General features: G+C 32.5%; 1 protein-coding gene across 1 annotated transcript in view; it reads left to right on the forward strand.

Moving 5' to 3' along the window:
- The window catches only part of LOC105366506 (uncharacterized), a 10,440-nt gene extending 918 nt beyond the window's left edge, over positions 1-9,522 (forward strand). Inside the window, exons 3-14 of the mRNA XM_011504968.1 lie at positions 1,264-1,505; positions 2,871-2,997; positions 3,409-3,594; positions 4,163-4,341; positions 4,488-4,573; positions 4,659-4,878; positions 5,656-5,958; positions 6,056-6,238; positions 6,320-7,862; positions 8,416-8,600; positions 8,682-9,291; positions 9,390-9,522. Coding sequence (XP_011503270.1) covers positions 1,264-1,505; positions 2,871-2,997; positions 3,409-3,594; positions 4,163-4,341; positions 4,488-4,573; positions 4,659-4,878; positions 5,656-5,958; positions 6,056-6,238; positions 6,320-7,862; positions 8,416-8,600; positions 8,682-9,291; positions 9,390-9,522 — 3,997 coding nt within the window. The remainder of the gene's footprint in view (positions 1-1,263; positions 1,506-2,870; positions 2,998-3,408; positions 3,595-4,162; positions 4,342-4,487; positions 4,574-4,658; positions 4,879-5,655; positions 5,959-6,055; positions 6,239-6,319; positions 7,863-8,415; positions 8,601-8,681; positions 9,292-9,389) is intronic.
- The last annotated feature ends 3,296 nt before the right edge of the window (positions 9,523-12,818 follow it).

Below are 12,818 nucleotides of genomic sequence, written 5' to 3' on the forward strand. Positions count from 1 at the left end.
CCCCCCCCCATTTTCAATGCAAAACAGCGTGAGTCCCGTATATTTACATTACAGACCCGCACGCTCGAGAAGTTTCTTCCTTTCTTATAGCATATTCCTAATAACTGGCCTGGAAGGGAGTTTGAGTTACTTCGAAAATATGAAATTCTAACGTCCGTATTTATCTAGTAAACTTGGTAATTCTTACTTGTGCGCAATGCAGTGGAAGTTCGCAAATAATATAAAAAGTTTGGCATTAAACTTCATCTAACTTTGGTAGCAAAAGCGGGACTCGATGCGGGCGTAATATCTCGAATGTCCTAGATGTCGAATAAGTGCGAGGCAACTATAGCGAGACGCAAGAAAAAGTACGCGACTTTCGCACTCCCTTAATTAGTGGGTGGTGATGACTGAGCAGCTGACCGAGGAATTCTGACCGTAAATTTCTTACGGCAGCTTTATGCCACCTCCCCTTCCCTTATCCTACGATGAGTGGCGTATGGCACGTGCTAGCATCGGTTCATTTGATCACCCCGTTCCCTTAATCTCTCTCATCATCATCATTTTCCTTCTGTCCTCTCACAATCGCATCTCGATCGCCTCTTCACCATTAACTTGCTAGGATATGCAAATAATTACCTTGTCTTCGTCGCTGGTCCGTCGATTTCGCTTGCTCAATTAAGGCTCCGAGGCTCGCATGGGCGCGGAAATTAACGGGGGCCAGGAACGGGGCGCGGCTCGACCCCCATTCCAGCGATAATTTCGGGTCGTCGACCACAGGTCTGTGCGTGTGCACGCGCGCTATCACACGATCGGCTCCTACGCTCGCTTACGGCTGTTATTCGCGTCTCTCCTCCAATCGACGCTTAGAAGCTTCCCTACTTACGCTCGAGTGCAGGTAACAGTAAAGACGCGCCGAGGGGGAAAAACACGGAGTCGCTTCTGCCGGAGCTGGGGGCGATCGACGCTCCCGTGCATTTGGGCTTCTGCGAGCCCAATCTCTTTAATAAACGTGAAAGGAGGGAAAAACAAAAAGAACATCGAGAGAGAGAGAGAGAGAGAGAGAGAGAGAGAAAGAAAGAGAGAGAGAGAGAGAGAGAGAGAGAGAAACGGCTCGCGGTCTCGGATAGAACTGCGAGCTGAGTTCCGAGTTTAGTCGTCGTTAAAGCAGCGAGGCTTTTCGGCGAACGCGAACATGCGCTCAACGACATTGTAAGTTTCGCGCACTTTTTGCTTTTAAACGGGACGCGACCCTCTCTGCTGATCGATGCTCCTGGCTTTCAGACTCGCCGTACTCGCGCTTGCGACAAGCTACGGGGCCGACGACGAGCGACCGGAGCCCCTCGAGCTGTCGAGCTCCTCACGAAGGTTCGCGGGGCCCCGTAATCTGGCCGAGTGGAGGAATAGGTCAAGCCAGGGGACGAGGATCGAGCCGAAGGAGAAGGACTTTGTCGAGGCCGCAAATTTTGGCCTCAAGGCGATGAACGACCTCTATCACGTCAAGGAGCCCAAACTTTACTCTATGGGTCGGTAACAGTTTAGCTGTATTATGGTACCTTATAGTGCTGATGTACTCCTTCGCGTTGACATTTTCGATCAATCGGTGTGACATTAATCTTGAAATTTTTCAATCGATTTCAGCTACATCCAAATTGATTTATTGATGAAAATCTGTTCTCGTTCGGTTTATTTTCGTTTGACGGCTTAGTGCGAGCACATCAATATTGGCAGCCACTGTTACACATATCATCTAACCAACATCAGAAATGTCAATTCAAAATGCCGCGTAAACTCGTGTAACATTTAGCAGACTTTTATACATACAAATTATGTACATTTTACTACACACGATGTGGACTTATGACATTTTGTTCAGTCAATTTGATTAAAATAATAATTGACATTTTATAGAAAAGAAAATGAAAAAAAAAATAAAAACCACATAGATATCGAGTATTTTTTTCAAGTTAAATCTGTTAAAGCTTTGATCAATAAACTTAAGTAACTGAAATATGTAATACATTATGTAATAAAATTAACAATATCATACTTCAGTATTAATTCTATAAACTGTTAACCTTATATTAAATTTTATATTTGAAGTTTTTATTTTCATTTTTTTTATATAGCTAAATGAAATAAAATGAATACTTGCAGGAAATTTCCATTTATTCCAGTTAAAAATCAATTTACACAATTCTTTAATATTTAAGGAAATGTAAATTCCTTTGGAAAAATATACTTCATTTAAATCTTACCGTGAACATTTATCTGAATTAGAAAATTATGCAGATCTTGTAATAAAACTACCTGAATTTCTAATATATTTAAAATAATATTAAAGTCATCGATTTTTTCTAGAAAATTATACCAATTTAAACATAAAATATAAAATATGAACGTTAATAAATTTTTATTTTTAAAATACTGTCTTATATTTCGAGCTGTAGCAAATCATTTTAACTATATTTCATATTAACGATATAACTTCATTTAAAATTCTGCATGAATAATTATAATTACTTCATATAAATTCTCAGCAAATTTTCAGGGTGTATTATAATTAACAATGTCAAACAATTTATTTATTACAATTAGGTGCATGAAAATGCTAAAAAAAAATTAATATTTTATGCTTTATTGAACTTAATCAGAAATAAAATGCTTGGAATATTATTGATTATAAAGCAGTAAATTTGTCGAATGAAAATTAATTTATTCGATAGTATTTCGATAAAATTACATTAAAATTTCCTTAAAGTATTCATGGCACAATGTGTAAGGTTCCTATCAATGGTATAATTTCCATTTATTTTGTATATTTTATTTAATATTATTACATAGTCAAAATTAAAAGATATTAAGCTGATGTAATATAAAATTACGCATAGGTTTATTTTTGAGCCCGACCAATCCTGCACGTTATGTTGCTGCATTTAATGATCAGTCAGCAGAAGCCAAGCACTTAGCAAAATATGGTTTCGCAGCTCTTGAAGCGGCCAAAAAAATTCGTAGCAAGTGAGCATAAAATTAATAATTTTTGTTCTCGCTCTCTTCTAATTCATCCCCTTCTGCCTCTATGTGTCTGTCTGTTTCTCTCTCTCTCTCTCTCTCTCTCTCTCTCTCTCTCTCTCTCTCTCTCTCTTTCTTTCTTTATGTACATACAAGATTTCTAAATACTTTTAAATTGGTTTTTCGGAAATGTTGAAGAGCCTAACAATCAAAAAATTGGAATTAATGTTAATAAAATAATGCCTATGTGAATTTTCAGTTGCTTAGTCCATCAATTTACTTTCAGTTTAATTAAATTAGGGATTAAAATATTGAAATTTTCTAAAAGAAATCCCATGCTATGCATTGCTAACAATTAATAATGATAACAAAGAATGTACTGGCATGAATTGTACTATATTAATATGCCTTTTGCAGATTCCCTGATATTTCAAGACAATCATCAATCTCACAAACAAACGGACAAAGTATTCTTGGTCAACAGTGCCCAAAAAAGGGAATTCCGCAATGTCCACCGGCGAGCTTGAAATACAGGACGTCGGATGGAAGCTGTAATAACCTCAAAGAGCTTTGGTGGGGATCTGCCATGTCGACAATGCAAAGGTCTGTCAACTACAGTTGTGAGCAATTTCATCTAAAATTTACTCGTTGTCAATTTCATTCTTATAAACATTCCCTTCTGTATCAGACTGTGTAAATATGATTTTACATTGCCTTCGTAACTTTAGAAATTGCTCAAGCTACTACATAAGTTGTATGATTGATTTTATATATAATTCGCCGCATATTCGATGTAAGTATAAGTTCATACGCACTACATAATTGAAGAATCTATGTAGTTCAGAAAATGATTCTCACAATTATCAAAATTCCTCTCCTTGCTCTCTCTCTCTCTCTCTCTCTCTCTTTCTCTCTATATCTTTAATATTACAATTTCGTATCAAAGTTTATAGATTCAAAAAAAATTGTAATTATACGAATATCGACTTTACAGAATAACATGGATTTACTTATACTATCAATAAAGCTTGAATATCTTACATTCATAAAAAATCCTTTAGAATAACGGATATTATAATATAATAATTTTACTTAACACAGCTTTTATAAATTATACAAAATCTCGTTATAATGATAAATAAAAAGACGCCAATACGGTAATTTATTGCAGATTCTTGCCGTCGGCGTACGATGATGGCATCGAGAGTATACGCAGGTCAGTGACCGGAAATCCATTGCCAAGTGCTCGACAAGTGAGCGACCATATACACGAGGAGCGTGACGCTCCTCTCATCTCCGTCACGCATATGTTGATGCAATGGGGACAATTTATCGATCACGACATAACTGGTAAATACCCGAGATAATGCCCCTTCTTATTTTATTATAACATTGCGAATTGCGTGTGTGCAAGTGCATCTGAGACAGCCAACCGGGTAGAAATTTTCTCCAATAAAATTGACATGATCTAAATGATGCATGAATTCTACTTTTAGCGACGGGACAAAGTACTGCATTCAATGATTCGGTACCTCAATGTTGCCTAAATGGCGGCTTAGGTTTTCAGCCTTCGGAATTTATGGTATGAAATAAAGTCTTGATATTTAAAATGGCAACTTTAAATGACAAAGGCACATTTATGAACCATTAATCTTTCGTTGATTAAGCATCCAGATTGTCTACCCATTGCCGTTCATCCCCATGACAGACATTTAAGTAAATTGTCCGTCCGTTGTCTAGAGTTTGTTAGAAGTGGTCCAGCCCCAAGGGAGAACTGTGATTTTGGACCAAGAGAACAACTCTCGCAAGTGACGAGTTTCATCGATGCCTCCACTGTGTATAGCAGTAGTGCTCGTCGTTGCGACAGCCTCCGGATTTTCCGAAATGGTAATTACAGTCTTCGTTTGGAAATTTAATATTATTTAAGAAAAATATGTAAAATGTATAAAAAAAATATATAAAATTTTAATTTTATTCGTAGCTCACGTATCGATCGTACGATTGCTTATTAGCATGACATTCTTTTATTATTGAATATGTTTGTTAGTAATAAATTCTTACTATAATATTATTACTATTTGTTATCTATTGCCTTAAAAAATTAAATTATCCTAAAAATTTAAAGAGTTTTTAAACTACGTATAGTGTTTTTTTATGGGTAGAAAAAAATTTTTAATTTCTCAAACGCTATACAGCAAAAAATTTAATAAATTTTAAACATAGTATTAGGAAGAAATTATATTCTAATTCGTATTATTACATATCCAAATACTTAGAAAAATGCGATTTTTTTTTGTTTTTTTTTTTTATACAATATTTAAAATTGAAGTGTTAATTATAAAAAATTAGAAATCGAAAAAGAATTATAAGTCATATTTAAATAATATGAACATTCCCAAAAAATAAAATAAAAGTACGCTTTTGAAAAGGGCATAATTTTAATAACATAATGCATGTAATACAATTTAATACAGAAATATCAATTAGATAAATATAAACACGAGTTTATTTTATACAATCGGATTTAGAAACGTATATAAAAATATAGGACAGATTAAACAATATATTATATCCTTTGAATCATATTATTTCAGCTGGATTTGTAAGCTAATGTTCGGATACTTGTGAAAATCAATACTATATAATTTATTGTAATATATCCAGGTCTTATGCAATATGGTAAAATACAATCTCGAAGGCCAGTTCTGCCTCGCGACGATTCCGATCTATGTCGACGAGGTTCCTTGTCAACGAGCTGCTTCAGAGCTGGCGACGGACGCTTGAGTGAACAGCCGGCACTCATTTCTCTACACGTCATCTTTTTACGGATGCACAATCGTCTTGCAACTTTATTATCGGCTCTCAATCAGCACTGGAGTGACGAGAAGATTTTTCAAGAGACTCGTAAGATTGTCGGGGCTCTCGTTCAACACATAACTTATCGTGAATTTTTGCCAATTGTCTTAGGTAACATTTTTTGTTTGCCCGTCGCTGCTTGTTGTTTTTTATATCGTTTTTTTTTAACGAACTAGCTTTTACGTTTAATATACAAACCATCTTTTAGGGGATGAAGTGATGAAAATATTCGATATCGAACCACTACGAAAAGGCTATTACAGGGGATACGATCAGTTGGTTAATCCAAACATTGCCAACGCTTTTTCTAGCGCCGCATACCGTTTCGGGCATTCGTTAGTGCAACGAAGCTTTATACGATTCGATAGACATCACAGGCCAATTTTGAACAGTAAGTTGTCAGTCAATAATTTTCAAGGCCACTATACACAAGCAGTAACATTAAGAAGCTTACATAACATTATATTCGTAGATGTAACAATTCACGAAGAGTTCAGTAATCCCGTAAATCTAGAAACAGCCGGCTCAGTCGATCGCATTTTACTCGGCCTAATAAATCAGCCATCACAGAAACGAGACGAGTTCATATCGGATGAACTAACAAATCATTTGTTCCAAACACCTGGCTTTCCATTCGGCATGGATCTGGCATCGTTAAATATTCAACGAGGCCGCGATCACGGCATCCCACCATTCGTAGAGTGGAGAATTCCTTGCATGCTAAGTCCCATTAGAAATTGGAAAGAGCTTGAGCGAATAATGGTACCAGAAACAGCGAGAAAATTTAAAGATCTTTATACTGCAGTGGAAGATATTGATTTATTCTCCGCTGGTCTCGCCGAGAGACCAGTTGTTGGTGGATTAATCGGAGCTACATTTGCTTGCATCATTGCTCAGCAATTTAGGAGCTTGCGTAAGGGTGATAGATTCTGGTATGAAAATCCTTTTATAGAGAGCAGTTTCACGCCTAAACAGCTTCAACAAATAAGAAAAGTTACTTTGGCTCAAGTATTGTGCCGTACATTGGACAACATTGATAATATACAACCATTTGTTATGTTAGCCGCTGATAATATCAGAAATAAGAGATTGAACTGCGATGATCCCATATTGGATCAAATTAATTTAGACCCGTGGATAGAAAATCCTTTGCAGCAGCGTGAATCGTCGGTTACAAATGAAAGTACTTATGATGATGATGAGGAAAAAATTGAATCAAACGCAGATGATCGGGATACGGAATCGCGAGTTGTATCGATAAAAAAATTTAATCAAAGAGTTCCACAAAGGCAAAATCCAGTTAGATCAACGATTAATCAACAAAATCGCATCGTTGTAAAACGCCCAATTGGGCCAGGCGAGAATATTACGATTATTGTTAATAATCACGCGGTACATTCGCCAATTATTATTCGCGATTCGATGTACGGATCAAATATAAATATCGATCGTCCATTAAATTCGGACATCGGGCCAAATCAATCAAATATACAATCAAACAAACAAAATCCAACGACTGTAAGCGAAAATTTTATTGAATTAATACCAACTACGCAAAAATCTACATTTTCTCAACGACCATATAATTCATTAAAACCGTCGCATCTATATTATCCTCATAATTTTCAAGACCACAACAATCCTAATCCGCCAAATTATGGTTTAAATGCAAAGCCATTAAATAACTATTATCCAAACAATGAATTTTTTTCATACAATCTTCCAAATTTAATAAACACGGTTTCACCACAACGACAACAGGATAGTTTTCATGAAAGTCAAGAAGGATTTTATTTTGTTACAAAAAAAACTATACCAAGAGATCGACCATCATCAAAACCTCAATTAGGACAAAATAATTTTTATGAACATCAGCAACAATCCTACATTTCAACAAAAAAACCTAATTTATCATACCGTCCAAATATAAAGCTCACATCTATTGCATATAATCAAGGAATAGAGTCTAATCTGCCCTCTAAATTACAAGGATCGTATAATCATCTTAATGATAAGTGAGTTTATGTAACTAAAGAAAATATCTAGTAGTAATATGTGTAAAAAACAATTATTTCGAAAAATGAAATTATTACTTTTATTTATCATAACGTTATTATTAAAAAATCCAAATCATCCAAAAATTTTAACAAAATAATTTTATATTAAACAAACTTTAATCGTTTTGTTTATTTTATTTGAGTTTGCTATTTAAATTTTACTTTAATTAAAATAATTCCTGAATGTATTATTATTATTATTATAATTATTATTATGTACAATTTAAATTACATTAATAAATAAACTTTTAGATTATGTGTATTTGCAACTTATATACGAAGAATTATAGCCTTAAAGTCATTAAAATATTATAGTCATTTGTAACGATACTCATGTAATTCATCTTTTTTGTTTTTAATTGAATTATCAATGTATTAAATTTTATCGAAAAAGTAATTTTGTGATTAAAAAATAATGTAATTATAATAATAATAATATAATAAATAATAATACTAATAATATAATAAAATTAGATTAACAACTTTTTGATTAGAAGACGTATTTTTACAGATCTAATGAAAACTTCTATTCATCACAAATTAATGCTAATAATCCATATATAAACTGGGAATCAAGTAAGTCTGATCGTGTGGTATTCAATCCAAACTATCAAAATTTCCCAACAAAAAAAATAGCAGAATCACCCCAAAATTATTCAAATAGACGGAACACCGAAAAAAGCCCTTTAAATAAAGGTAAGGAAAATATATGCGTTAGATATTGACCTTGTCGAAAACAAAATTCTAAATTAACTAATTGCTTAACTACATTTATAGAATCTAGTAATTCGCATGAAATTAAGCATACATCTAAAGGACCAATCCGATACAATTCATGGAGAAATTCCAATTCACCTACACAGTTATATTCTCTTAGCAATAGCTTATCAAATTCTTCAAATAATAAACCATTACAAAATACAAATCATAATTTTTATACACATTTATTGAATAGTAATAATCTAGATTTAAATTACAACCTAGAAAAGAAAGAAATTTATCATCAAATGCTTAATTATCTCCAATCGCACACTACAGAATCTGTTATAAAATCGGTATTAATTGAGAAACAGCCACAAGAACAAATAAGTAATGTTCATAAAGAATTACCGAAACCACTAATTACATTACAAAATCGTGAATTTGACGAATGCAAAAATGTATCGAAATCAGTAATACCGGTTGAACATGTACAATTGGTACAAAATTTCTCAAAACATATTGAATCTGTTTTTAAAAATAAAGACCAAAACACAAAAAATATAGATACTAATGAACGTACAAATCATAATGAGCTTAAATCAACAACTGCTGCAATTATGACTGATGGAATTGAAATTTTATTACAACCGAGTGTACAAAAAATATTCGGAAAAAATTTAAGCAAGTGAGTATTACATCAGCATTTGAAAATTATTACATAAAACTTACTATTTACAATTATAACTTCAATTATAATAAAATTATTGTTTATGATCATTTTAGAATTATAAATGATACAACGACGATATATTCAAAGCCAAAAGTTCCTGCAAAAATACTAATAGAATATGAAACCTCGATTACAAATACAAGTAATGAATTACCAAGGCCTATAAAAATGAGGCATGGCAATTAATTATAATTCTATAGATAATATATTTTATAATTAATTATATAAAAATTTTTATATCTTTTAAATATATTTTATTCAATTTTTTTACTAAATATATGAAAATATACACATATATATATATATATATATATATATATATATATATATGCGATCTTTAAAAATTAATAATAAATTATTTATAAAATAAGTAACACAATGAAAGAATTTTAACTGAATAACATAAATATTGTAAGATATAAAAGTCTTCTAAATAATAAGGGGACGTTTGGAGTTAGGAATTATTAAAAATTACAATATCATAACAATATACTTTTTAATAATATTTATAAGATTAAGTTACTAAAACCATATTAAAAAAGCAAATCAATGCAGTTAAAAATTATTATAATCTTAAATGTAGTACATTCTAGCAAAATATAATTAATTGTTAATTCATAATAATAAATTATAAATGGTATTTACTTTTATAAGAATTTTTCTTATAAAAGATTTTTCTTATAAAAATCTATATTTCTTTTACGCTCCACGTCTTATAATTCATTCAAGTTAAGATTTTGTTTTTATAAGAATAGAGTTTAACAAAATATATAAAAATAATATTTCATATATTATATAATCATATACTATTAATAAAGTATACTATGTAAAAATATTTTATTTAATAAATAATTCCCTAAGTATCGAAAATCCATAATGTATAATTAGCAAATAAGCTATAATATAGATAAAAATACAAATTATCAACTATTATAAAATAAATTATTGGCTTAATAATGATTTCAATTTATATCGCTACCTAAAATTAAAGATAAATCATTTATTGCTAGGTTTACTTACCCGATCATAAACATGAAATTTAACATTTAATGTTAAATTCAATCTTTCTATTTAAGGTATTATATATATAAGTTTATTATTTATTATCAACAAACATAGAAGCAGTTTTCAGTAATTGAATTATCAATAAATTATATATTATGAATGTATGCAATTTTGTGGATTAATTTAATTTACGTAATGTGCCTTAACATGCGAATGCACAGAAATTTATAAATCTTAATTTGACATCATACAAATTTGTTGTTATTCATATTAAATATAATTGTAATGTCAATCATCGTTTAAAACTATTGATTACTACATAGTGGATATCAACATTGAATTAAAATATAAATTATTTAATACTTAAATTACAATGACTAAAAGTACAACAGACATTGTACAAGAATATTTATTTGTATATTTTATGAAAATCAATTTTCACTGGTAAGTCTGATTTATAGAATAATAATTATTTAAATTCTTTTTTTAACCCAATAAGTTAAAATTTAAGTCACCCCGAAAAAGGAAAAGAATAATTAAATGAATAGTCACATGCCCAATTATAAATTAAAAAAATTTTAAGACGTATTTAATAAATATTGATTAATTTAATGTCTATAAAATTAAAAATAATATGATGTAATATTTAATGCATAATTATGAAATTAATGTTTTTTTTCTCCTAAAAGATCTTGGCCATCTTGAACAATTAAAAATAAACACGGAAAAATGCAAACTTCTCTAAATAACTGGAATGAATTTAAAACAAAAAAGAAAACACGTATTATTCGTATAATTTCATCCGAATGCTAGTATTATCTAACCTTACCCTATAAGCGTATTGACCTTGACCATACGTCTAGACGGTAACTAATTTTGAAAGCGTTTTATTTTTAAATTTTCCAAAATTTTGTATCTATGAGTGCACATGCGCATATAAACATGTATGGGCACATGCTGCTGAATGCCACTGCCTGTGTGCGATATATATATGACTTTTATAGAATCTTACGATAGCAATAAAAACAAATATGTCTAATAGTGTTAGGATGAAAATTTATGATAAAAATAACAATTAAAATATAATGATTGATAATGTAGCAAAATATCATTTATCATTTCATTTATGAAAGCTATTTATCGAGTAACTTATTTGTGCATTCGATAAAATTAAATAACTTCACCAATATATGATAATCATATGAGAATACTTTTAATAATTCATACTTTAATATAATGCCACAAATCCGTTAAAAAGCATTTCACGAAATAATCATAAATGAGAAAAGAACTATGCAAAGAACTTGCAAAACTTAACGACTGTAATTAATAAAGTGCAATTATATTAAAAACATTGAATGTAGGCACGATACATTTTGCAAAAATGTGCATGAATGTAAAAAGGTGTAAAGGCCCGGCATATAAGTGTCACGATATAAATTGTGGCCATTGACGTTGAGGAAAACTAGTCGCGGAATCACCTACCACTGTAATATCGTATTACCAGACTACTTTGTCAAATAACATAATCGCGCCCACAATCTCGGACATACTCAATCACCTATCCGTGATAAAAAATTATTTTGCATTTTCCCATCACGAACCTATACCACCTACCTCCGCACTCGTCATAGTCGTCGATTGAGAAGCGCCGGAAACGACCGCATCCTCTCTCACTACTACCCCCCTCCCATCACCCGCTACAACAATTCCGCCGTCACAGCCTCCGTTCTTACGGTGCATTTGCCTTGGTTCGCCTACATAGCGTTATCCCTGTTCCCGTTCCCTTAGCCGAGGGCTGTCTTTAAGGTCGGGCCACACGCGTGCGCGCATGCACACCGACGTGGCCTTGGCCAATCACAGCAGCGCTAAACGAGATCGCTGGTGCCTTAAGCGTCGACAAAGAAAGACGCTCATTGGTAGTCGGTTCATCGGACTAGGGTTAATGTGAACGGTTACGCTCATCCTGACGGTACAACCTTTAGGGCCAACGATTATTCAGACAACGGGGCTGTTGATGCCCCGTTACTTTTATTTATTTGGCATGCTTCGATCGTAAACTTAATCGCCGATTAGGCAGCAAAGCATTAGGCAGGGATTCGTACGTTCGAGTTACGAAATTTTATTGTCCGTGAGGACCCTTCTTCCTATAACGTCAATCTATCCGTATTTCGATAATAACGACCCAACTGCCTGGTTGCGTAGATACAAATGCAGGGCGTTTGGAAAAGCGTGTTCGCTTAAAGATTTACAGGGAAGCAATTAATAGAGGTTTAAAGCCATTGGCCAATTCAATAATCATCGTAAACGCAAGTCAAACTCGGAATTGAACGAGATCGCAATTGAAGAAATTCGAAGGTAGATCCACAAGGAAGGTCCAATAATGTTCGTGTTCGGATCCTTCATCCTTAATTGCGATGATGTGCAACGGTAGAGAGAGAGAGAGAGAGAGAGAGAGAGGGTGAGCGAATCTCCAG

Source organism: Ceratosolen solmsi, unplaced genomic scaffold (genome assembly GCF_000503995.2).
Source record: "Ceratosolen solmsi marchali unplaced genomic scaffold, CerSol_1.0 scaffold10, whole genome shotgun sequence".
Classification (NCBI taxonomy): Eukaryota; Metazoa; Arthropoda; class Insecta; order Hymenoptera; family Agaonidae; genus Ceratosolen; species Ceratosolen solmsi.